At 42.1% G+C, this 27,192-nt stretch overlaps 2 protein-coding genes across 5 annotated transcripts in view; one reads left to right on the top strand and one right to left on the bottom strand.

Annotated features, from left to right (window-relative positions):
• The window catches only part of sema4gb (sema domain, immunoglobulin domain (Ig), transmembrane domain (TM) and short cytoplasmic domain, (semaphorin) 4Gb), a 28,170-nt gene extending 10,041 nt beyond the window's left edge, over window positions 1-18,129 (bottom strand). The window contains exons 1-7 of the mRNA XM_070851697.1: window positions 17,885-18,129; window positions 4,930-5,078; window positions 4,437-4,499; window positions 3,988-4,086; window positions 3,787-3,880; window positions 2,848-2,961; window positions 2,270-2,424 (exon numbers count right to left, since the gene is read on the bottom strand). Coding sequence (XP_070707798.1) covers window positions 2,270-2,424; window positions 2,848-2,961; window positions 3,787-3,880; window positions 3,988-4,086; window positions 4,437-4,499; window positions 4,930-5,078; window positions 17,885-18,029 — 819 coding nt within the window. The 5' untranslated portion in view covers window positions 18,030-18,129. The remainder of the gene's footprint in view (window positions 1-2,269; window positions 2,425-2,847; window positions 2,962-3,786; window positions 3,881-3,987; window positions 4,087-4,436; window positions 4,500-4,929; window positions 5,079-17,884) is intronic.
• An 8,412-nt stretch (window positions 18,130-26,541) lies between these two features.
• mfsd13a (major facilitator superfamily domain containing 13A) overlaps window positions 26,542-27,192 on the top strand; it is a 162,694-nt gene continuing 162,043 nt past the window's right edge. For 3 of the 4 annotated variants that reach the window (XR_011585726.1, XR_011585727.1, XM_070851300.1), the window contains exon 1: window positions 26,542-26,702. The gene's annotated coding sequence lies outside the window, so the exon portion shown is untranslated. Of the gene's footprint in view, window positions 26,703-26,950; window positions 27,028-27,192 lie in introns of those variants that run through there. The other variant, XM_070851301.1, reaches the window with a different exon arrangement.

A 27,192-nucleotide genomic window follows, 5' to 3' on the forward strand; every position in this document is an offset into this window, starting at 1 on the left:
TATGCCTGTGGGGAAATTAGCCACAGACAACATGACGGACACTGTTTGAGCCAGACATGAAGTCGGTTTCTCAGGATATAGCAGATACAGACTTTCTTTCTTTGCTGGATATGTTGAATAATGACAGAAAGGCATTGATTCCTGCTCTTGAGACAACCCTTTTTCCCATGCAATTTACACCCTTCTCTGTGAAAATAGGTCATGATTGCTGAGGAAGTAGATGCAGTCTGGCTTGGAAGTGACAAACAGAAGAGGATGACTCGTTAGGCAGCTCAAAAATGGCAAGTCCTCAGTGGTTTCAAGCCAGAGGCTACTGCCAGGACCTTCGCTATCTGCAGATCTGCCTCCAACCAGTGTGGTGTCTAGCTGCCATGGGGGCTGAGCTGTGGACCAGCTCGACATCTGCATGTACTGCTGTGGCCTAGTTCAGACTGAATTATTACACTCTCGACTGCTCTGACAACTCCACAGCGCTGATGAAGAGAGAGGATGTGAGGAGTCCAGACCTTATTTCCAGAGATGACTTATTTTGGATGCAGGGAGGATCATGAGCTGTTTGTGCACATGGGATTTAAAAAAAGTTCAAGATGTATAAAATGCTCAAAAATGATTTCACTGCCTTTATGTGAGCCTGTGAAATAATGGATGCACAATACTTAAATATGCAAACATTGAAAGAAAAGACAGAAATTCAAGTTTAGGTAGGTGCTATATGTACTTTTAATATATAACTATATGAAAAGTGACTAAATTAAGTATACTCAAACAAAAATGTAGGAGATAGTCACAGCAGCAAAAAATCAGATTAAGTCCCTTTGCACCTTATTACATGAATGTTGCCCAGATCACTTTTACATAAAAGTCCCAGCGGTGATAATGAACCGAAAAACACATTTTAAGTTGGTCAGATGTCAGAGAAGTCTATGAAAAAAATAAAAGATCCTCTTACAACCAGAAGAATCATAATAAGACAAGAAGTCGATATTTTTTATTCATTTCAGCTGCAGGGCGAATGAATGAACACCCAGCAAAACGCTGGGAGCTCCCAACTCAACGCCCTGCCAATCAATAATTGTCCAATCTTGGACTTTATGGATCAGGCAGCAGAATTCTCCCGACAATAAATGATCAAACTGATGAAGAAAATGTTTTCAAGCAGTGACATCACTTCCCCTCACGCGCACAGCAGGTACCAAATATTGTGCAAGCATTATGCAAAGCTCCTGCCATGTCTGAATAAATGCATGATTCATGTCAAAATGAAGCCACATCTGGATGCCAAAAAAGCACAAATCACTTTAAAGGAGAGATGAAGCCAGAAATGTTACGTGTTCCACTTCTCACAAGGGCCCAAAAACTGTGGTGAAACAACCCCAAGAAGACCTGAGATTAAGTAAGAAATATTTGGAAAGACATTTTTACTGGTTTGGACAATTTAACTAATTCTGATTGGATGTTAAAACTTGAGTCTTAAGTAGGTACGCAACACGTTGTTCTTTCATTCATTTCTTTCTTTCCCTCACGTGTTCAGGCAAGTTCTTTTCACATTCTCAAAAAGGTTACATGCAACTACAAGGGTGTTATGTTATTTCTATCATTTCACCAGCTCAGAGACTTTCAGACACTTTTTTGATGAAAAAGAAATACTGCAAACGTGTTTCCAGCATACTGCAATGGTAATTACATCCTCACGCTTAGCTCAAAGAAATGACAGGGAGGAAGACAGAGAGGAGGAGAGACCTCTAGGAATGGTTGCCGGGCATGCTGTCAAGACCGGGGATGCTGATCGCGAGTGAAATGAGGTGAGAGGGAAAGAGAGGAGGAGGAGTGGAAGAGGGCGAGATGGCAGTGGGGAGAGGGAGAAGGTTTTGCCATTGGAGGTGGAGGTTGGTGGACTTGTAGTTTGCCTGGCAACAGAGGCACAGAAGGAACCGCCGTCAGTGAAGAAACTAAGATTAGAGACGTCTAACTGCTGGTTCATTCAGCACTGAAATCACCAAACGGCAGCTGAAAGAGAACAGAAAGCCTCCCTAAATCCACTTACACTTCACTCTCTATCTGTGACGTAAAGCATTAAAAAAAATTTTTGCTCCTCACATACTGCCAACATTTCTCCTCCCTCATTTGAACCCTTTCTTTCCATGACCTTGCAGGCAATATAAATCTCATAACCGAGTTTCGTCTTTTTTTTAAGAATTAACTTTCCCGACCCAGTGAAACCGTAAATTAATTATGGTTAATAGTATCGGGGTTAGTTGCTCTCTCTGACCTTGCAGACTCGGGCAACCCTGGACACCTTGGTCTGGCTCGGGTAGGCAATCTGCTCCTGGCTTCTCTCCGTGAAGAAGAAGTAAATCTTGTCGTCGTCGCCGATAGAGCTGTTGATGCTTTCCTTCAGCAGCACAGAGCCCACAAAATCTGCCTCTGTGCACGAACAAACAACACACACACACACACACACACACACGCGCACACAAACAACACACACACACAAACGGATCCACATGTCCAAACACAGGCCCATTAGCAGCCACAGAAGTGTCTCCTTGGAAACTAAAGATGGAGCTTTTAAGTATGATTGAACTGCCACTGCTAAGCCAGTTAGAGCTGCAGTGCAGTGCAATTTTCTTATGTGTTTTCACTCTACAGGTCAGTCAGTTTTTGTAGTAACAGCAAAACATCCGATGAGATTAAAATGTGTAAAATGGCAATGAGATTTGGTCCATTTAGTATTTTACTGTAAGTGAAATGTTTTAAACCAGTCTGCATTTTTTTTTGCACACACACACACACTCATTATTTGAGGATTATTTTCTTTCTCTGACGTGCTGTTGTGTGTTAATTTACCCAGAAGCCACCGGGTGGGGGCCTCCTCCGTCCTGAGCGTGGGGAAGGGGAAGTTTCTGCGCACGTCTGGAGAGCTGCGAAACTCGTACTGAGAGGCTGTAAACATTTCACCGTCTGATAAACAGATCGTACAAGTTTATTAGTGGAGGAGGGATGAAGACAGAAAGGAATTTGTACATCAGAGTTAAATCAGATGCAAATGAAAGCAGTTGGCATCCTGCAGAGTAGGCAGATAAACAGTGACCTATCACCCAATGTGCTTAGAATATATTGAATGAATATGAATATTTTAATGATAATTAAACCCCAGTTTGCTTGAGTTGTTTTTGTCAATGGAGTCTGGTGGCTTTTAAGCAAGCAATGCAACAGCTTTTACACATTTACAATACAGCCATTGTAGCTCATTTGCCACCATTCACAGCTAATGGGGGAGGAGATCTGCAGGACTAGTTTCACACGTTTTTGAACATCATTTTGAACCCAAAACATGTAGGACTATGTGGGGCTCTGGTTTAAAATGACCTGAGTTATCCTGTAACAGGAGGACAGGAGGAACAATAACTTTTTCAGTGTACATGTGGACATTTTAATGCTACATTAAGATAGACTTTGGATCTAAGACAGACTAGATAGATAGATTAATGTTAAAAGAAAAAAAAGCCCCTATGGAGACAAATAAAATGTTCCTCCCTTTACTACTGTCTGTGACATCTATAATAAGCATTTCTTGCTGCTAATCCAGACTGAAATGTCTCAGCAACTAGTGAATGGATTGTGATGAAATTTGGCTCAGACATTCATTTCCTCCTCGGGATGAATTGTAAAAACTTTAATCTCTGCTTCTTCCAGCCAAGGCACACTTCCCATGCCTGCGTGCTGCTTTGACTACACCAACATACTGTACGCAGAAGAGATTAAATGCAAATTTGGGAGCCATACCTATGAGGAGGCCAGTGTATCCTTTTGCTGGGTCATATGGACACCTGTCTCTGCCCTCCTCAAAGCCTGAGGAGAAGCTGAACCGCTCTGCATCCTTCCAGAGAGAGAAAAGAGACAACGCTCAATCAATCAATCAATCAATCAATTCATTTCTAGTCTGTAGCCATAACTTTACTGAAATGAAATCACACGAGCTCTTACTATATAAGCACAAAGAGGTCTGAAGGCGTTCGTCCCACAGACGTACAGGTGAGTCTCATTGTATCGCTGCAGAAAGCGAATGTGATTGTGACACTCAGTCTGCAGAGAACGGAGAAAAACAGCTTATTTCAGGCTCCACATTAAGAGAGGTTTAAGAACAACATGGGCCAGTCAATGCACTTCACATAGAGGGGCTATTCTATGCAAATATTCAATTAACGAGTGTTTTTTTTTAATGATAAACCCCCACTTTAGTTTCTCAGGGTTTCAGGCAGAGTGGATTAAAAAGCAGTGGTATTATCCACTTCGCTGCGGTCAGAGCAGAAGCAATCTGCACATCACAAAGCAGAAACGTTTCATTTGTGTTCACCAATAACAATAAATAAAAACTCTTCTCAGCAGAAAAAGTGGCTGAATACTAATAAGAGAATAGAGCTGCAGCCTTGTACCTGATTGTCTCTGCCTTTGTTTAGACACTGCTTCTTCTGTTCAGGGGAAGCATCCCAATCAATCTGCAAACAATGAGGGGGAGGGGGTAATAAGGATGACTCAGTAGGCTCAATAAATAGAGAGGAGGGAAAAATAGATAGATAAATAGACAGAACTATGGACAGAAAATGGAGGGATAAAGAGGAGTAAACAAGTGTGTGTATGTGTGATAAACAGGAAGAGAGATAAGAGAAGGACAGCATGCTTAATTTTTCTGGCTGAGTTCTGACTCTCTTCAGTAACACTTGAATAAATGCCTGATGCACTTAATCCGATATCCATAAAATTGGAGGAACACAATAGGATTTGCTCAATCTGCTTAAGGCTATTATTAGTTTGTCCTCCTTTAACACTAACAAAATAGGAGGAAACTTGTGAAATCGGGTTTGCTGTTTCTTTATTAACAGTGACAATTAGGCGGTGATCTGTGGCTTGCAGCACGTCGACACTCACTGTGAGGTTTGCAGGTGTGGAGATGTTGGAGGTGTTGAGTGCGTGCAGAGCTCCTCTGCCTCCCACGTACAGCAGCCCGGCCTCCTGTTCCAGCAGCAGGGTGCTGTAGTTCTGGGAAGAGCCAGTGAAACGGGCGCTGTTCAGCAGACCTGCAAATATACGAGACACCTTACTGTATAAAAAAAAAACAGGTCATTTCTTTTGTAAAGGCTCTTGTACGTTTGGTCTGGGTTAGTTTTCATGGTTTAAGCTCCAGGTATCAAGGGTTTGGGGAGGGCTTTCAGACAAAACCAGTCGCTCTCTCTGTTTATTTGCTCTGTAAATAGTTTCTCTGTTGAATTACCAGTTGTGACAAACACTTTATGGACAAACGTATGTGGACAAGTCGTACTTTTGGAGGATTCAGCGTTTTTAGGAGTTTGACCCATACTAGGGAGTAGAAGTTGGGATGTTTCAGTATCTGATATAAATTTTTTTCCATCTCTCTTTTGCAAGTTGCCTAAATATATGCAAGTGCAATACTAATTTGTAGGTGTACCCATTTAAGAAATAATTTAAGTTAATTTTATACCACTTTATATTGAGGCACGGTTCTTGTACAGCTGCTTATGTTTAGAAAACAATAAAGATTGAGTTGCATTTGAGATGTTTGTTCAACAAAAATGGGTTTTGCATGTTTGTAAAGAAGTGTGGAGGGCTGCGTATTAACAGCCCCAAAGTCTCTGCTTACAGACAGTAAGAATAATTTAACGTTAAAGCTTCTATCTTGACTTGACACTCACAAGAGAAGGTGCACCCCCCCAAAATGAACATGCTTAGCGTGACTGTCTGAGGGTGAGACCCAACAACAGATTTGGGAGATGGGGGGGGGGGCGTCGCCGAAGTGATTGCTGAGAGGACTGTCGAGAATCTCGGGATGGGGGCACAGGGGAGGCAAAATTTTAGGGCATTCAGCAGGAATCGCGCCCCAGTAATGCCAAATCGCATCAGCAGTGCTGCCACAGCATCACCGTCATCACTGTGTGTGTGTGTGTGTGTGAGAATGTGTGTGAATGAGGATGATGGTGGATGGAGGTTCATACTGTAAGTGGGCCAAATTAGGGTTAGCTAATGTGAATAATATGTGTTAATACAGCAAAATTGGATGTTATGTGGTTGTTGATCTGGGCTGCAGACAGACAAATAGAATATTTATCCATCGTAAAATGTTTGGCCTGGTGCACAAAACTAAATATTTGAACACACTCCAGCATAGCACCTCAGAAACGGGGGCAGGTTGCTCTGCTGCTGTGAGGCAATAAAAAGGAGGGCATTGTTTTTTTTTTTCTGTGGGTGTGGAGGATGAGTACAGAAGTAGGTTTGAAGATTTTTCATTTGCACTAAGGGCAGCATGGTGGTGCACAGCACTGTGCGTCCTCACAGCAAGAAGGTTCTGGGTCCGATCCTGCTGTCTGCGTGGAGTCTGCATGTTCCCCCTGTGCTTATTACATGACTGTGTTGAACAATCAATTTTGAAAGCAAACTGTTTCTATATATCACAGACAACTGCTATGGATGCAGTTCTGATAGTGGAAGAAATAAATGATTTTTATATCAACAAAATCATCTTTAAATCAATATTTTCTGTCAGATCCTTGGATTCTTTAGTACGAAGATGTGTGATAAGAAAGTCAACCCCTTCAGAACCCGTCTGCATCACCCTGTCGGGGTTCGTTTTGTATTTATGACTGGCTTGCTGTACATTATTCCTTCCTCCCTCAGTCCAAATACATGCAGGTTAGGTTAAGTGGTGACTCTAAAGTGCCTGTAGGTGTGAATGTAAGCAGAAATAGTTGTCTCTATCTATGAGTTGGCCCTGTGTGGCACCTAGTCCAGGGTGTACCCTGCTTCTTGTCCAGTGTCAGCTAGGATTGGCTCCAGCCCCCCCGCGACCCCGTATGGACAAGCAGCACAGATAATGATCTGTTGGATAACACAGGGATAGTTGATTTGGACTAAAAGTTAGACGCAAGTGGAGATTAATGTCTGATTAAATACATCTGACAGACTTAACACGGCCACACATGCAGAAAGAACAGCTGCCATCAGAGAACATCAGAGTTAGTGAAGGTATCGACACTGTCACACTGAGGAATATGAGTCAGCAGAGAGCAGATGGGCATATTAATCGCCACACATCCTCTCTACCTCCCTCTCCTTATTTTCCTTCCGTTGTGAGCTGATGGCAGCATGTCCCAGCTCCCAGTAATAAGACAACCTATATTTGTCCCCCACCAATCAATTTACAGTGGCATGAGGGCCTGCACGCTTGTCACGGCCAATTTGCTCTCTTGTTCATTGTACATCTGACGGAGCGGGAAGGGGCCAGTTCAGCTGGGAGGGCCGGGGGAACACAGTGTAACAGCTGCAAGTACACTGATGATTAGCCAACAATGCAAGCTTAAGTAGTATGTTATTTCATATTCAGCGGTTCATAAACTTCAGTTAAACGTACTGAACCAGATCAGGATCAGAGGCAATTTAGTGCTACTTAAACAGGAAATGCTAGGCCATAAAATCATACACTTTTCTTAAATGATGTTATTAAAATCAATGAGGGAAGCCACAGCACCACAAGGAAGATTCCCAGAAGCATTTAAGGTCAACTTGTGGTTCTTGATAGGTCATTATTATTAGGCACTAGATTTCAGACACACTTCAGTTTTTACCTAAAAAGGCAATGAGTTGCAATATCCATTGTAAAACAATCATCCATCCATCTTCTATACCGCTTATCCGTCAGGGTCGCGGGGGGAGCTGGAGCCTATCCCAGCTGGCTTCGGGCGAGAGGCGGGGTACGTACTGGACTGGTTGCCACATACAGACAGACAACCACTCACTCTCACTCTCACACCTACGGGCAATTTAGAGTTACCAATTAACCTAATGTGCATGTCTTTGGATTGTGGGAGGAAGCCGGAGTACCTGGAGAGAACCCACACTAGCATGGGGAGAATGTGCAAACACCCCGGATTCAAACCAGGATTCGAACCCCGGATCTTCTTGCTGTGAGGCAACAGTGCTAACCACAGCACCACCATGCTGCCCCGTAAAACAATCAGCAGACTGAAAAATCCACTTATCTATACAGATGTTCCTTATATTCAAGATCTGCAAGTATGATTTAGTGCAGTTGTTTATGGGTTTGTACAATAAGTTTAATTGGACACAGTTTGAGACAACTTTAGCGTTAAGGAAATGCTGTCAAACCAGTTAAAGGATTCTCCTAAAATTAAACTATAATCCCTGTTTATGCAAAACAAAGACAAGAAGACAAACAAACACATTCTTTGAGACTCTGACTCACCTCTACTATCTCAGCTACAGTGTTACTAATGCTCTTACTGCTGAAACTCCAAACGACCATGATGATAATGAGGATGACTGTGAGTCTCTTCATCTTGCGCAATACAACAAAACTGTTTCCCAAACATCACATGGGAGACGTTTCCCTTCCCACATGACGGGCTGCTTGTCTAGCTGTCACATGGACACACTGGGTGATGACAGTCGCCCTGCGAGCGCCCACCGGCTCTCCACAAGACCGGGCAGAGACTGAGTCAGACTGCAGTCTCTCTTACTGCCCACCTTCCTTCCTGCCAGCCTTTTCTTACTGGCTCTATCACTGACAGCCAGACAACAACGGGGACCCTCTCGCTGGTCAGTAATGAGGTTATTATCATACTGGCTGTGGCCTGCCTGTCACACTGATTATAAGCATGACAGCTAGGAAGAATGAAATTGCAGATATCGCTCCTGGTAGGGGAAACCCTCCACTAAAGTCATAAAACATCAACTCTGCACTTTACTATACATAGTAACGTAATAAACGTAATAAAATCGCAGAGGCCGCTGTTCTTCCAACATTTGAGAAGTTTTCAGTCTCTAGTGAAGGCAGGTAGTGAAATAAGCGAAAGGCCAGAGGAAAAATTTATCATTTCAAGTAAAGCTCCACTGTGTAGAATTTGCATGTGATTAAAGGATCATTTCAGTATATAACAGCTTGCCAACAAGCCAACAGTTAAGGCAGATCATTTAAAGGAGAATTCCAGTATTTTTAAACCTAGGCCATATTTTTACATGGTAGATACAAAAACTTTTGGAACTGGTCCAGTGGATGGCTTCCATCGACAGTCGAGAACGAGCGGCAAGTGGGTTGTAATGGCTGTAATGTAATCCTCTGGGGTGATTGCACCCAATCAAAGTATGTCCACTAAAAGTGTCTGACAACATTATGGGAGAGTCCCCTACAGAGATAGACCTGTAAGATCCTTTTTGTCAACCAGAAACAGCTGATGCATCGCACTCCTCAAACCCACCAAACCCCACTGACAAAAACAGTAATTTTAACTTGCAGAACATGGGAGTGGCTGGTCTACCACTGCCTCCATTGGTTAGTTTGTTTGTGTACTGTGTACACAGATACTGTGTTGGATCCAAACTAAGCCTTTAAAAGTGATCAAGGCAGTACAGCCCATTTGTAGCTGGTTCTCGGCTGCCAAGTCCAAAAGTTTTTACACCTACCAGTAATTTCAATATATGTAAAAATAAGACCCAAGTGTAAAACCACCAGAGTAGTCCTTGAAACTACTCTTTTCTGCTGTGCTCCCAGATCTAAGCAGTTAACCAACATAATGTTGCCCTAACTAATAAAAACAAGGGCAAAAACTATGAAAAACCAGAATTATCCTTTTAGATTATTCCCATGGTGGTTTTAGTTTGTGTTGCTTTCAAAGTTCAATTCTAGCAACGTAAACTTTCTAAGAACGGTCACTGCTGCTTCCCACTGCTGCGATGAAAGCAAAAACGTATGTAACTCCTCCTGAAATCTACAGATAAGACCGTGTGGCTGTCACCTATTAGTCCTCATAGCCTGTAAGCCTCTAGTTTGAGTGAGCAGTGAGCAGCTCCTCCGACACAGCCAAAGGTCAGGACACGCCAGGGGTGGGGGGGATTCATCTAGAGGATGGGGGGGCTCTGGTAGGGGGGGGGCTGAAGTCACACAACAGGCCATCCATAAAAGTCATGCATGCATAAAAGTCACAGGAATACACTGAATCTATACATAGGACATGTATACTGATAAGCACACACATTAAGATTTACAACAAAACATCACCCTCGTCACAAAAGCACTGCATCTCATCCAAGATCACGTTTAAATGAATGAATTATTCAAACACAATGGCAGCCCAAGGCAACGTAAAGAGCCCACTACTTCTGAGTCATCCAAGAGTGAGCAAAAGCCTTGGTTTCTATCTTATAAAAATAGTGTCCGCATGATATAACAAGCACAGCGCTGATGAGAAGGACTATGGTGACGTACAAAATGTCCCTGGCCCCAAGGTGGCAGAGGCAGAGCGACCTTGGGCTCAGACCTGGCATGGTCGGCCTGTGTGTTGTTCTCTGCGAGAAACACCGTGTCGTTGGCGCATTTTTTAACACCTGACGTCCCTCAATCGCTGGTGACAAAATCACAGGGCTGCAATTACAGCTGTGCGCTGAGCTGCAATCTCTCAACAGTATGTGAAGAAATAAGGCGATAAATTGGTCCTTTTCAGCTGAATTGACGCACACTACAACAGACGCAGAAAGGGAGAAAGAATCCATTTATTCACATTTGTATCCCAAATACAATTTTATAAAATTACTCCAGATGAAATGTCAAAACACGTCATTGCTCTCTCTCCCCCAGAATGACACATTTAAGTGCTGTCTGTTCAGACGCTGCTATGGAGGTTGCTGTTTTTAAGACCTGATCTTACAAACACATCCAGGAGACCTGGAGCGTCCTTCGTTTGGAGTCGTGATTCTGGCCACCTAGTGAATGTACCTGAATGCAACCTCTGTGCTGTTATCCCAAGGGAACTATCCATCTGCTAACATCTCCACTGTGTTCACAAGCTAGCTGCTCAGTTTGTCGGCCTGCTGTTTTGTGCTGGGAAGGTACAGTGTACAATGTGTTCATCAGTTCTGTCCCTGAACACAGCTGCCTGTTGTGGTTGGAAACAAGCTTGTTGAGACTGAATCAAAACAGTGAAGCTGCAGGCTGTAAAACTACAATAATAATGGCAGAGTCTGGTTACAATTCTCCAGGATTCATCACTAAGAGTGACCCCTTTCACATTACATGTAGTCATTTATTTATAGTCATTTATGGTGCAGCTTTAAAGATGAAGAAACGTAAAAACATCCAGTCATTTTTATGAGCATTAGCATGTCCACGCTCAAAACAACAATTAGAAACAGACCCATGATGATGTTAACTTATTCTACCCAATCCACTGTTACGTATCCACATAGACACACACACACACACACACACACACAAACCTGACCCTGTACTTCTATACTTGTGAGGACCCTCATTAACATGATGCATTCCCCCGCCCCTTATCTTTATCCTAACCTTAATCTAATTCTTACCTGAACCTTAAAATCAAGTCTGAACCGTCAAACAGCCCTTTGATGGTCTGCCAGGAAAGGGGGGGGACCGGCCGCAATGACCTTACTTTCCAAAAATGTCCTCACTCTATCTAAAACTGAAATCACTAACACACACACACACACACACACACACAAACACACTGTACGTTGTGCTCTGCTACAAAATCAATGAGGAAAGTCAACAGAGCATCGAGGTGTGCCAGAAGCCTCTCAGCCTGCTGGCTGGTTTCTATTTACTGTTGTCGGTCTGTAAGCACGTGTGTCAGTGTGCATATATGTATGTGTGTGTGTGTGTGTGTGTGTGTGTGTTAACCTGTTTGTGTGAATGTTCAGGGTACATCACTCGATGAAGGGACGAGGTCAAAACAACTGCCCCTCAGAAACATCTGTCAGGTTTTCCACTGGGTACACACACACACACACACACACACACTTCACACGTATTTCATCCTTCATCTGTCTACAGAAAAAGAGAAGACATTTCCGTCAGTGACTCAGAGGATCTGAGGAGTGTGTGTCGTGTGTTTGCCAGAGCGACTGTGTCTCAACACTGAGCCGTCACAGGTGGCGCGTCCATAATGTGTGTACTCACACTCAGACATATTTCAAATCCTCCATGTGGGGTCTAAGATTGGAGTAAATCCACTGTACATTTGTGCATGTGTGTGCATGTCTCTGTGTGTGTGTGTCTACCACAGTCGGCGTGGTGTGTGACTTCCTGTGTGACTCACTGATCACTAGACACACTATATGGTCCATGTGACACACACACACACGCGCACGCGCACACACCGCCACGTGATTACAAAATGAGTTGGGAACAAATGCTGGAAGGAAAGACTGATTTAACTTCTTTGGACTGTGTCAGAACTGTCAGTTTTTGTCAACTCTATCCACATTATATAAGCATCTCTTCACTTCTTTGCCAGGATAAAGAGTCAATGAACATGACTGCATATTACGTAAGAAATAATACACAACCAAGTGCCTTGGTATATGAAAATAGGAGACTTGTGGTTCCTCTGTTATTTCCTGCATTATCATATAATCCATTACTATCATCATCTATTTTTTAATTCTTATTACCAGTTACTAAAGACAAATACAGAAGCCGTGTTAAATGATACATAGGTGAGTTGTTTGCCTGTTTGTCTCTGTTTAGTTCAGTTTGTACATGGCCTGACTGTACTTTACATGGCCATAGTATAGGAGAAAAATGACAACAAGTACACATACCTCCATCCTTGAAGGTTTAAATCACCTGAGTGTTGTCACCAGTTTTGTTTTTTTCTGTCCAGGTTTTGAGAAATACTTCTGAGATCTCTGCCTTCTTGTCAATAAATGAAGGTGAGTAGAAAAAGATATCTTTTTGACCACAGCTCTTTGTTAATTGTTGCACATCAAACCTCTGCGATTGTTAAAGCTCTTTCTATTTGCATCCGTTTTATCCTCACGTCTATTCGGGCTTGGCCAGATTGCCAGGTTTGGTTAGTTAATCAATAATATCATTATATATTGTTGTATATCTTGGCAATGAAACCACTTTTGACATTGAGATATACCACTACAGCTAAACATTTATTCTGTAATTTTAGGCAAATCAACCCTTCAAAATCTAAACGTAAAACATCTCGTATCTTAAAGTTTAACGTAAAATGAAAATCAATCCATTTTTTTTCAGGAACCTCGCGGTTGTAAGAAAAACAGGAACTTCCTTGTCACTTGTGTGCACTTCCTCATGAATAAAGATGTCAGCCACTGTCAGAGAGATCACTTGCTAAGCATCGTGTCAAAGAGGCAACGTTATGTTTACCACACGTCTTATAATAACACATACACAACACCTTTTTTCAGAGCCTTTTCAGTCAGATCCAAAACTTTCGTAGGACTTTGTTCAACCGGGGAGACTGCAGAATGAGATGAAAGACAGCCAAGACTTTCATCTCAGAAAAGAAAGCCAACCCCACATACAACACACAAATAGTCCCCGTGTTATTTCAGGTCTCGCTAGATGCCATCAGTGAATCACCAATAAGATCCTGTCAGAATCAGCACTATCAGAGGGGAATAGGATCAAAGCATCATGGAGGTCTTAGTGGATTTCAGGGTGCAGAGCATGAAACGCTGCCACAGAGAGAAAATAAATGGTGCCAATACGGTGTAATGACACCGTCACACAGCTGAAAAAAATTAAACAACTTCTGTCAAGTCAACGTAAGTAAAGTGAGTAAATCATCAATGTTGTCTGTCTTCAGTACACAGTAGCTCAGGCTGTTTGCAAAGACAATAATAGACTTGGCTGAACAGTAAATTGGTGACCATCAGTGGCCTGTCTCCTTGATGCTGTAATTACCATACTGGATGAGGAAAGCTCTTCATCTACAATAAAGCCTCAACTCTGCAGGGTTTATTACCACCATCACAATAATGATAGTGCCATCCATTAGGAATCTTACCGCCAGGACCTCTTTTGCCATCTCAGCTTGTCATAGTAGCAACAGACAACCTACAGTACATCAATATTTCACAACTGCATTACTTCAGGTCTGGTGGCTGAGGCACAAAAAGCCAAAGCAGGAACCCCACAGGCCAGCAGCACAGTTCAGGACAAAGTCAGACATTAATCTCACCTCTGGGAGAAAAACGCCCCGTCTCATAAACTCACAAACACAATCCAAGCGGAGGTGTCACATTTTTCTAAAGCTACATACAAAACTGGATTCTGGGGCTACAACTGACAATTATTTTTACTGAAGATTAATCTGTTGATTCATTTCTTGCTTAACTGATTGATCATTTTGTCTATAAAATGTCTAATGCCCATTACAAAAAAGATGACATCTTTAAATGTCCACAAATTTCTGTATACATTGTGTAAGACAAGGAAATAAGCTTGACCCAGGGAACCACATTTCTTAAAAAAATGACTAAAAACAATTGTTCCATTGCTGATTCATTCGACTAATGGTTGCAGCTCTACTGGAATTAAATGATGTGGTTTGATAAACTACTTACAGAGGATGCCACACATTTTCCAAAGCTCACAAAGATAATGTTTGGATCTGACATAGATAATGTGGAGACCTTGTCTGCAGTGGTGAAAATTAATTACATACATTGACATCTAGTAGTTAGGTTAGCAAACTACTTCTTACAGTAGCTGGTAAGGTTAGCTGGAAAACTGCCCTACAAATAGACATCCATGCATTTGGATACGACAGCTATGCTCGGGGGGTGAAACTGAGATGAAATTCTTTATATAAAATTGAAGTTTATTTGGACATATTTCTTGCTGCTTGTGTTTCTGAAGACCTGGTGAATCTTTTTTCAAGTTCTGGTTTGGTCTCTAACTGCTGTGGGAAATGTCTGGCTCTTCAGATGCTAAATAATTTGTCTGTCTGCCGTTTGGCGCTGGGCAGGTAGTGTATGGTTGGTTTATGGGGCTTTTTCTCTGAAAACAGCTGTCTGCTGCGAATCAGGTAAATGAGAGCGGTAGGACTGGACCAAAACAGAGCCAAAAGACAATAAAACACTCCATAGAATTGAAGGAAGCTGCGGAGTTGTTGATCACTCTCTGTGGTTTTGTCACTATTAGCGACCCCTTACAAATTACACATAGTTATTTGATCCTTTAATATACAAATAGTGATTAGTGATTACTACCACTATTGCTTAGTTGCCTTGAAAAGTACTCTGTTTACGGATAAAGTGTTACCACTGCAAGGTTCTTACAAAATGCGAGAGCCTTTCTTTTACCTTTCTTCCACAGTGGGTTTTCCAACACACTTGTCCCTCCAGATTTCCATACAAGAGTGCATAAAGTCCTCTTGTGTCATTTTCCTTCTTTTAAAGCAGAGCTCCACCTGATACAGCATATCCTTATCCTCCCACTCACGCAGGCCACACTGTAAATTAATGAGCGCCCCCTCACCCCATCTGAAAAGCATAATATAAATCCTCCCTCAGAGTCTCCCTCAGCTAGTGACACCCACACACAACATCCATCCTGTCTCCACATGCATACACCCAGGCAGACGCATCTTTTCTATGAGGTGCAGCCTGCCGCTCTCTACCCCTCCCCCTCCTCCCCCAACCCCCCCGAGTGGCATGTGTCACCACAGGGAAAGTGACAGAGGGCGCGTGTGTGCAGATTTTACATGATGTGACTACATGCATGCACAAATGGCCTTCTACCCACACACACACACACACACACACACACAGTCGGACACACATGGAGACTGATGATGAAACACATGCTGACACACGTGCACACCCTGCACTCTCACATAAGCTCACACGCCTCCCCCGATGATTGGAAAGTAGGTCAAGGACAAGTTTCTACGAGGGCAAAGAGAAAAATAAAATCTGTGATGATAGACTGACTCTGGCTGCAGCAAAGAAAAGTCCCCACAGTAAGCAGGCTGTGTATGATTTATAATCCGAGGCACAGACAGACTCAGAGATGTGTAAATAAGTAGCCAGGGGCGTGACAATTGGGAGGAGGCTTTCAGAATAGACAATGAGCTCTGTCTACGATGCACTTACAAACTTACTTACTTACTTCAAGAGGCTTCATGAGTTTTACATGCTGCCACATTTAATAAACTACGTAGAGTTAATTGAGTGCATCCTTTTCATTTGGTCGATAAAATAAATGCACTGATATTAGTAACCAGTCCACAGCTGTCAGCTCCCATTTGCTGCAATGAACAGCTGCACAATAGTAACTTTAAAAGTAGTTCAGTATTTGTTTCTTAGTGCTGCAGGATAAACATTTTTTCCTAAATATTCTCAACAGCACAACAAATCAGCTCATTGTGCAGCAATACTTGGACTTTGATGGAGGATTATTCACACAGTTTCTTCTCCCTCCAGCAAACAAGATATTCACATTTGCAGCAGTTCTTCTCAGGTTGGATCAAGAAAATGCACCCTAAAGCAGCAAACAAACACAAAAAAGTATCTCGTTCTTTCTTATATTCTCAAGTCTCTGAGTGATAGGGATTCAAGATGTCAAGTAGCATATTCTCCCATTTCCAAAGCATCATCTCACACTGCAACACTCCAAGCAGCTCTTATGACATTGCACTGGAGAGCTCGGCTGGCAATAGAGTCTGCCCTGTTCACTCCACCCCTCCTCTAATAATACTCATCCTCAGAGGACTGAAGAGGAGTGGAGAGGGGTGGAGTGGAGGTAAGAGCACAGCTATCCGATCAGTCTGCCAGTGCCGGAGCTCCCTTCTCGCTGCAGCTGCAGTGGTAGCCTCTGCCGCAGTGATGGGAAGTGAGGAGAGAGTAAGAGGAAAGGTGAGCTGGTGGGAAGCGAGGCGGGGGTAAGGTAGGGGGAGGGAGGTGCAGATGATATGTGTAAATACCCACTCTTTGCCAAAATACACCTATTCAGCAGTATTTTCAGCACGGACACTAATCACATCTACTGTGCTCAGGTCCTCTTTTACGGGGGCCTCTCGCCTGTTGTTTCATTAGACGTGTTTGCTGAGCCGTGTGATCTAGGACAGGGCTTGAGAGAGGCGATTAATAACTCTGAGCATGAAGGAGCTGTCTTTAGGGCCAACTTCAAAAACTGTGCCACTTCTTTAACAGGCAGGGGAGGAAGGAGCCAGAGTAGCATCAAATAAGGACAGTGAGGTGAGTGTTTAGTGGGCTTGTGCTCTTGTGTTTGTTTCTTGAGTGCATTTAGAAAAAGGGGCTTTCAAAATATGACACACTATGGATTTTGTCTTTGTCTTACTTCTATTGTGGATAATCATATTGCTGTGTTTTATATTTACAGTTCCTATAATATTCTGGGGGACGTGAACAGAAAGTATAATGTTGCCATGGAATCAAAATGTTATGCTGTGGGCTGCAACTTGAGCCTCGTTCTTTTTGGCACTATTCAAAGTTCTTTTTAGCCAAATCTGGCCAAAAAGAACTTTTAATGGTGCCAATTTGCTTTAGTGCTAATTTTGGCAAATTGGTACCATTAAAAGTAAGCCAAATTAGCTTTTAGCAGTTTCTGTTTGCAAGGTATCCATGGATGTACGGAAAAATATAATCAGATTACTTGGTTACTGAAGAAAACTGATGATTCTGGAGTTACAAGGAGCTTCTTTTGTCAGTGATTTCTAAGTGGATTCATGGACAGTGATTCACAAAGGACATTGGAGACAATAACATCCTCTGAAAGTGTAAGTCACACTGAATGAAAAAATATAAAAAATAAGTATTGTGTCTGTGTGTTTAGATTTTAACGGCTGATCATGTTGGTTAACAGAAAAGGTGCAGTATGAAATAACATATTGGACTGCAGACTGTTTTTCCTGAGTATACGTCTAAACAATCTGACCCCAGTTAGCAGCCAGCGGTGGCTAAAGTGTAGGACTTGGTCACTACAGTATCTTTGCCTCGCATCTCTACTTGCCTCACAGTTTGAGAACTGTGAAAGTTTCTGCTTGCCCCTCACCTTTGGAGAAGACCGTAGACCTGGGAGTGACATCCAGGTCCAGGGACGGGCTGAAGGGGAAGGCCCACAGCTGTGACATCCTGGCCAGGAGCAGCAGGAGCAGCGGCGGGAGCAGAAGGGGCTGGACTGATCTCTGGTCTGCCATGCTTAACACACAGACCTGGGTCCAAGCACAACCTCAATTGCACTCAGTTTGTTGGACACACAAAATCGGAGCGTGAGGAGTGTGTATCTTCAGGCAAAGCGGCGAGCAGGTGCAGATTCTTTGATTATCCTCCAGCTGACAACACAGTCTATGCAGAGAAAGAGAAAACAAAACACTTGTATAACTAAAAGAGAAACGATCCAGCATACCAAACTACATGATGTTGTCTTGAGGCGGAAGAGGAGTTCAGAGGGATCAATTAAAAAGAAAATGAACATTTGCAGAACAAACACTCACTTCACCTGAGGGGGAATACTGTACTGATCAGTACAAGTTGTTGTGAGAAAGTCAGTGGTGAAAAGAAGTTTTCACATCCTAAAAGTAGCAACATCACAATGTAAACACACTCAATTATAAGTAAAAGTCCTACTTTCTTACAGTATTAGCGGCATAATATACGTAATGTGTTGTAGAAAAATAGCCCCTGTGACTGTTTTATCATTCTATACGACATTTTAGGTTAATAATAAAGCAGAATTTCATTGTTGCAGCTAGTTGAGGTTGAGCTAGTTTGAAGTACTTTACACGCTGTTGGGTAGCTTACAAAATAAATCTAAAGGGGTCAGGAGGTGATTAATGGGGTAAGAAAGAAGAAAAACATTTGCTTCATACATTTTTTATTCATTTATTTTCTCTAGTCTTTACATGTTGTATAATTTTACATCTTTGGACTTCAAAGGGTTATCTAAACTAAACCATCTGAAAGGTTCATAAGGTAAATGTCTCTTTTGGTGGTAACCTCATCCAACTGTAGTGTTTTTCTGCTAAAAAAATCTTCAAAGGTTTTGAGCTTTAGCTCTGCATTTCTTATGTAAAATCTTTATCTGAAAAGTAACTACAGCTGCAAGTTATTATAGTGGGGTTGAAAGAATAATATTTGCCTTAACATGTTGGAAAATGAAGTAGAAAGTGGAAAGTAAAGTACCTAAAACTGTACTTCACTGCAGTACTTGAGAAAATGTACTTAGTTTCTTTCCATGACTGGTTAAAGTGGCGAACATTATTTGATGGGAAACACTTTGCAGTGAATCACAAAGCCGTGTGGAGAGATGTATAGTCAATTACACTCAACTCCCCTCATGTTTAACAGAAACAGACACAAACATCTTAAAGTGTTTCAAAGCATCCAGAGACAGCTGGAGGAGCCACAGGCAAGACGACACAAATGCCCGACTGAGCAACAGGCAGGTCAGATAGATAGTGGTCGGTACACAGGGAAGTCAGATCCAGAGAGAGTGAGGCAAAGACGAAATAATGACTATAAATACCAGGAACACTACACACTAGGACAAAACTGAAATGTTTGTCACGGGGAACGAAGACGGACAGGTACAGGAGGAAGGGAAGACACAGACTAAATACATCCAGGCAGGCAGGTAATACGACACAGGTGGAACTGATTAGGGGCGGAGATACAATCAAGAGTGACGGGAGAAGCACAGCGGGAGGAAGTGAAGACTCTAAAATGAGAGGAGAGGTAAGTCACAATGGGAAAACAGGGAATGAATGCACGAACATAAACTAGATAACAGAGCGGAACATGACACACGATGGGTTCGGTGAACTTTGCTGAAGAGATACCGTGCAGAAACTTTCTTGCCTACTTGACAGCATGAACAGAAAATTACTTGCTAATATGCATCTTCACTCTCTGATTACAACCAATTAGCCGAAGTGGATGGGTAAGGTGCTGTTACATAAAAGACCATTTAAAAAGTTTGGGGAGTTAAATACTGTGCCCCTGTGATGTGATATTGCAACACACAACTCCATCTCTTAATTAGCTGTGTGCACACTGGAGCAGCATGACGGATAATCTAGAGATTAGGCCCCGTGCCATCAGCACAATCTCCGCCTGGCTGCCCGTTCTCTGGCTCTGTCACTGATCAAAGGGTCAACACTGTGAATCCCGCTCCGCCGCATTGTGACACTGGAGAATTCCCAGCTTAATCTCCACGGCTGCTGCTGCTAATCGCTCACAGTAGGGAGCACAATGAGGCTAGTGACCTCTCTGTTAGCAGTTTTGGTGCAAAGCTTTGAAATCAACGTAAAAGATGGCAAAATGAGAGATGAGAAGGGAAAGAGTTAGTGATGCTGCATGGATCTCCCACCTTGTGCTTATCCAGAACTATTTCCTGAGGCTGACTAGATCCAATATAACCCATGCTTTTGCTTCACAGAGTCTACCAAAGACCAAAAAGTTTCTGATTCTTGATTTTCACTAAACTAAACTGAATTTGTGAGGAACTCGAGTTGCTCTCAGGTTTGTCATCTTCTCATATACTCTGAAAGAGTCCTAGAGACAATTGGGCATAATCATATTAATTCATTTATATTTATATTTCATGTGTCTACAATTCCACTCACACATTAAGACCATCAGATGCGGTTAAAAACTCCAGCTAGCAAGTGGCCCTTAAATTGAGATTACTTTGTCAAAGAGCTCTTCCCAAGGTCAAGGATTAACACACTCAAATGGTCAAACCAGAAACTGCAAATAGAGCAGAAGTCAATCACAGATGCACATACGCAGAAAGAGTTTATGTCTGAATTGTGAGATCTTGATAATTTTAAATAGTTTTCGTCAATTTTATTCTATGTGGATGTTTCTAGTGTCCAACAATTCCTACCAAGCTGATTTCTTTTATGAAGAACTTGCATTTTATGGCTCAGTCAGGGCCCAAACTTTCATCCTTTCTCCTCCAGTATTACCCTTCCCCTAAAGCCCCTTATCTCAAGTGTCACTGTCTAAAGTGACCTCAGATCTGTGCAGGGCCAAAAGTTTTGCCATCCGTAGTTTAAGTGCCAGGAAACAACAGAGAGGTGGGCATGCCTGCTCGTGGTACTGACTGAATTGTTGGTTTGTTCCAGGCTTTTTGTAGGGCTGACTTCATAAAGTCTTCCAGGCCTACGGATCCTCCTGTGTTGAACAACCAGATGATGAAAAGGACCTACAAAACCACATAATGGAGGAGAATCTCTATCACAAGGTTGCGTCACATACAGGAAGTCCTAGCATTGCACTTATAGTATTGTTGATCATCAATGCAGTTGTAGAACCAGACATTTTGTTTTTTTCTTCCATATATTGTTCTTCCTTGTTGAAACCCACAATGCTACTTGAGCAGTGACTGCTGGTTCAGAGATTTGGATGTGTTATGCCAGCAGCAGCTAATATAGCCTTGAGCTGCTAACGTCAAGTAGAGATGAGGAGTGCGTGGGTAAGCTCACACCTGTCTACCTCCACACCTCCAGGTTTTTTTTTTTCATTTTCTAACTTGTGGTCTTCAGACCCAACCGACCATTCATCAGATTTACTGCCTCTGGAGCCACAAAAGGCTCCATACGACTTATTTCACCTGAGCAGTGGTCCTCCCCAAGATGTGCAAACAGACTTTGATGTGTAAAATTAGTGCAGTTTCCCTTTAACACTGCAACTGAAGGCAGAGCGGCAGAGCAACAGAGCGCTGCGAGTCTTGTTTGAAGATTGTTATTTCAAACGCCGTCAGCCAAAACTGTGGCAAAATAGAGGACAGCAGATCAACCAGACAAGCGGGCATGCTGGTGAGAAGCCCTTTGGTGTGGTTTTGTCAGCTGCTGCCCTCATGTAACACACAGCAAACACGCCATTGTTTCAACACATCTGCATTCGTGTTGTGTGTACTCTTCTGCAGGAGCTGGCAAGCGCGTTGACAATGTGGCGTTGCCTCGCTGACGAAAGCATGGAAGCTCCAGGGGGGGAAAGGTAAACACGTCTGCCCTGGCAGTGGCACGACCGATGTTTCATGCATGATGGGAGAAGAGGCGAATCGAACAAAACAGCAGGCCGCGTCTGAGACACCTTCTGCCTGGCAAAGACTATGAGTTTCTACGTGTTTATTGACCCACAGAGCTCAGTTTGCAGCAGATCAACTGGGGCATTTTCGCCTCATTTCAGTGACAGTCTCTGCCCTCTGGTGCTCATCAGGCATCCTGAAATGAAGTCAGTTTGTGCCTACGGAACATGAGGAGGTTTGCTGAGTATAATAAACCTGTTTTGTAAACACGTGTCAGGCAGGACAGAATGATTTGTGAAATAACTAGCCTGACATTTTCTGCAGAAAGATCAATAAAACAGGTGAGCTACTCTTTTCTTTCCTTTAAACTGATACAACTTAAAATGTCAAGCACACTGCCACACTTGATGATTACATTCAGAGCCCTGAACCAACAATGACTGAATGAGTTTACTTTATTAAGGCGGATTGTGTACTATATATGCTGTGCTTGAATATGATATTTATACATTTTCCTCATTTTTTTCTGTCTTTATCCTAAAACCAGGGGGAGTTGGCATAGAGCTGAACCATAAATGAGATTACTAGCACATTAAAGGAAGAATGAGTGGGTTCACCCTGTGGGCCACATTCACTGTGATATAGAGAAATCTTCCAACAAATCTTATCTGAGAAGCATGAAATTACGGCTGTGTCTCAAATAATCTGTCTCCTCATACATTCAAAATCTATAGAGTTTATGGAAGAATTGCTATTCTCTGTTTGGCTCTATCTGACAAACAGAGCTGATAAAACCCGTACATAATGCCATCATACTCACGAATGAGATATAATGACTTCCTGGGATATATATACAGTGAATTCAAACATTCAAATAGGCTTTTCTTCTGCCGTGTGCATGTGCTTTTATTTAATTCATCCACTACATAATATGTGATGACAGATCATCTCACCATCTTTGCCTGAAGCATGAAGTGGAGCACTTACAAAAGCCATTTCTAGTCCAGAGCTGTCAACATTTTGATGAAATAAACTCATCAAACTCAAACTAATCTTGATTTGAAAATCAAATGATCTAAAAAGTCCATTTACGACTCTAATAAGCTTGTTATAACAAGAACGACTCTTTGCCCTCCCTTTGACCTCTGACCTCCTGCAAGATAGACTACAGGACATCTGAATCACAATTCATTTGTGAGCAAATTATTGATATTCAATACTGCAGACTTGATTGATCAGTAAGAACCATTTATTGATGGCTTAATGCATCTATACCTCTGTTGCAGATGACTTATTGGAGAGTGAGAAACCCTTGACCGTGTTTTAATTACTTTAATAATGAATCCACAGCACTAGTGAAAGCAACACATTACTATTATTATTATTATTATCATCATCACACATTACTGTACTTAAGTCGATTTTGAATTTATAGTTTACCAGCTTCCATTTTATGCTACTTGACTATAATACTATTATATTTTTTACAAATTTAACTTACAAGTTACTTCTCAAATTAAGATTCTACATATAAAACATATGATGAATTTATAAAATATGCTAATTGTTATAGGTTAAACTATATAAAAGTATATAAAGTAGTAAAATTAGCATACAAAATAGCTCCACCTCCAACGACCATGACACTGAAATACATGCATCAATAGCAATAACCCAGTTATATATTTTATCACTCTGAAAGAGTCCGCTGTGCATAACAAGTCACTTTTGATATTCTATGTACATTTAGCTGAAGTAAGATTTTAAATGCAGGACTTTTACCTGTAATGGAATATTTTACATTCAGGTATTTCCACTTTCACTTTAAGGGTCTTCTCAGTACTTCTTACTGCTCAGTAGCCACCTAGAGGTTTCCCAAACTGGCAACCCAGAACACATCAAAGGCTAATATCTATTTCTAGTCGTTTTCTGACAGCTGTATCTCATTTATGGCCAATTAAGATCAATGATCCACTGTAAATATCACAAGTTTTGATGGTTAAGTTTGATGAACTTTTGAAAGAAACCACTGAGGATAACCTTATTAAAGCCTCCTCTCCCTCCTCCTTCCCTCTCTCCCCAGGCTTACCTTCCCCTCTACTTCTTCCACGAGTAAAACAGGGAACACAGCAGGAACGCGGCCTGAAACCGAACAGACGACACACGGCTGGATCCCATGAAGGCATCACACCTTTAACTTTAACAACACCGCAGCTCAGCAGGACAAGAGGCGTCTTCACCTGCCCGGTGGCACGTGCCCTGATTCTAATTCACCGCAATATTCAACTTCCACGAAGATGCATTAGAGTAAAAACAGGCTTGTGTGGTCTGCAAACAACATCCCCCACCCACCTACCCCCTCACCCCCTCCTCCATGTGCACCTGTCCGACCTGGACTGCAGCACAGAGGGACAACAGCACCGCACGCGCCTTTATCACCTTCACCTGAGTGCGGACGCATGTGCGTGGAGCGTGTGCGTGGGGGAAAGTGGAGGAAACACACTAGTAAAAAAGGGTGAAGAGGGGGAAGCGCCAGAGAGGCAAAGACCGACTCACCTGCTTGTTTCCTGGAGTCCACGCAAACCCTCTCCAGTGTCCCTCCGCGGCGGAACACCGAGCTGCTCTGCTGCTGCTGCTGCTGCTGCTGCAGTTACCCAATGCTCACACACACACACACACCCCACCTCCCCCACCCCCTGTTATACACACACACACACACACACACACACACACACACACACACACACACACACACCTACACTGGATTATTAGCCCATATAAGTGATACCTGCCTTCTCTTAAGACCATGCACCTTCCTCAAGCAGCTTTTCGTTGTTTTTGTTGCATTTACGTTGAGTTTTGGGCGAAAATAAAAATGACACAACAAAATGTAATAAAATATATGTTCAGTTATGTCCTGGTAAGATTAGTATTCTCTAAAGGCAAGCTGGAAAGTGAGTGCATTAACTTAAGTATAATTTTGAGGTTGTTCTGTATTTTACTGTTATCACTTTATTTCTTTTCATGTTATGCTGCATTACAACTCTACCCCACTATATTTTGGAGCCTTTCACTCAAATGTAGTACAGAATTAAATTAGCTGCCACATTAGTGATGCTTACATGTAAATGAATCAATAACTTTAGTTGAATATTAGAATATATATTGAGTACTTTTAATGAGTATTTTTACTTGTATATAAAATAGCAAAAGTGCAATACTGCCATGAAATGTGCACACAGGAATATAATACCTTACTTTATCATTATTATTATTCTATGTGTTATAGTTTCTAGAGGCTGCCTAACAACAGTAATGGATGCTTTCTTGGCATTTATTCTAAAGTGCCTATAAATGTAAAGTCTGAACAGTGTCCATGTGATCTGAGCCCCGTGACTGACCCCCGCTGGAAAGGAGATGGAAAGGCAGGAATTGTTGAATGAAGTGGTTTTTTGAGGAGCTGTGGTGCTGCTCCATCATCTCATGGTGAGCTCCTGAGGGTCATTACAACAGGATGGTGGTCTCCTTTAATATGCATACGTTTTCTTTAGCTTCAGCTGGACAGTCTATTTGACTGCGGACAGTGTTAGCTCGGTGGGATGTGGTGAAATCTCCACTCTTTGTGTGTCTTTTCTCAGAAACTCCAGTCTTCTACGAGTAAATGCTCGTTTTTGTTGAATGCAAAGAGATGAACACTGATCTTTTCCCGTGGCCTCTTGGGTACACTGTGTGGCTGCAGTGGCTCTTTGGATTGTGCCCTAACACACTGAACAACTGCTCACCATCTCTGTTATTGCTTTTCTTAATTCCTGACCGAAACAGGAGATCAGTCGCTCTCCCCCTGCAGTTTTAGATACTTAAGTGGCTCTTGTGAATGCAACCAAGCATGTCCAGTCTCAGTGGGTACAAAGACTCAGTTTCCCTTGAAGGTGGTTTCATTATAGCGTGTTTCCTCTTCTCTGTATTTCCAGCTGTCTTGAATATTTCTGGGGATCTGGCTTCTCCTTTCTGCCCAGACTGAATATATCACCTGTCTCAGTGTTTCATCATGTCTGTCTCCTTTCTAATGTTTGGTAGCTTGTCAGCAGACACAGTGCTACAATCACATATACATGTGCCTCTGTATCTAGATCATCTGCTGCTGACAAACTATATTTAGCTGACATGGAATGAAAAGATTAATAGACGTAACAATAATAAGATAATTGTAATTTTAAAAAGGAGTATGCATATACAAATATAACTTTACTTACTGCCACAGTGCTCAAAAGGATTATTTCTTCATCATTCATTCAAATTAAGTTGTATGATAAAAGTTTAAAAGTTCTATAGGATAATAAAATCAATCAGGTGTTCAACAGCGCCATCATCTGGATTATCATGGTAACAGATCATATCTATAAGATTACAGGAGTCAGATTTTCCAGTTTAAAAGAAGTGAAACTCCTGATCTGTCCATTTAAAGAACACTAAATATATTGATATTTTACTATCAAAAAACAAGTGTGAAGTTGTTTCTAAGTGTCTAGGTAGAAGAAACATCATTGTCTGTATTGTATTTCATTTCATTTTTTGTTTTATTTTATCTTATTAAGGTAAAAGCCAGTGTGTGTGCTCTCAGTGTTAGACCTCCAGGACAACCTGCCTCAGGGGGTCGTCTCGGCTGTGAGTGACCGCCTGTCGCTGCCATGACGTGGACTGTCTGCCTCCGTCGTGCCGGTCCAGTGATCCACACACAGCTGCTGCTGCTGACTGCCAGAAGAGCCTGAGCCGGTGAAGTGAACTTCCCACTCAGCCAAACACGATTTATTTGGTCTGAGTAACAACTTCTTTACCGGTAAGTCACATTTATTTTCTCTGTTATACCGGAAGCAGTGTTAGCATTTAAACGAGGCTAGCTAGTGCTAACCATTAGCGGAAGTTGGCTACGTTCACAAGCCCAATAAGAGATAATCATACAAGATTGGTATTGATTTTTCCCACTGCTTCTGGCAAACACAGCAGAATAACGTGACTAAGTTGTAGGTTTAATGGTCGATTATGAGCCGGTGACACAAAGGTGACGCCAGTCTGAGCTTATCGTAAAGCTAACGTTAGCTAACTAGCTAATATTTTGTTATCGTTTCCAAGACGAGCTACGCCACCTGTTCCTTCACTGTGTGGTAAGTAGCCAGTGTTAAACACATGTAATCAGCTGTTTTTCTTTTTCTTTTTACAGCAACATTACTATTCTAGCTTGTTTATATAGCCTGCTATGAGTGCTTAGATGTTTGTCACCAGAATCAGAGAATAACTCTGCTAACAAACACTGGTTATGTTTCCATATT

Source organism: Pempheris klunzingeri, chromosome 20, assembly GCF_042242105.1.
Source record: "Pempheris klunzingeri isolate RE-2024b chromosome 20, fPemKlu1.hap1, whole genome shotgun sequence".
In the NCBI taxonomy this organism is placed as follows: Eukaryota; Metazoa; Chordata; class Actinopteri; order Acropomatiformes; family Pempheridae; genus Pempheris; species Pempheris klunzingeri.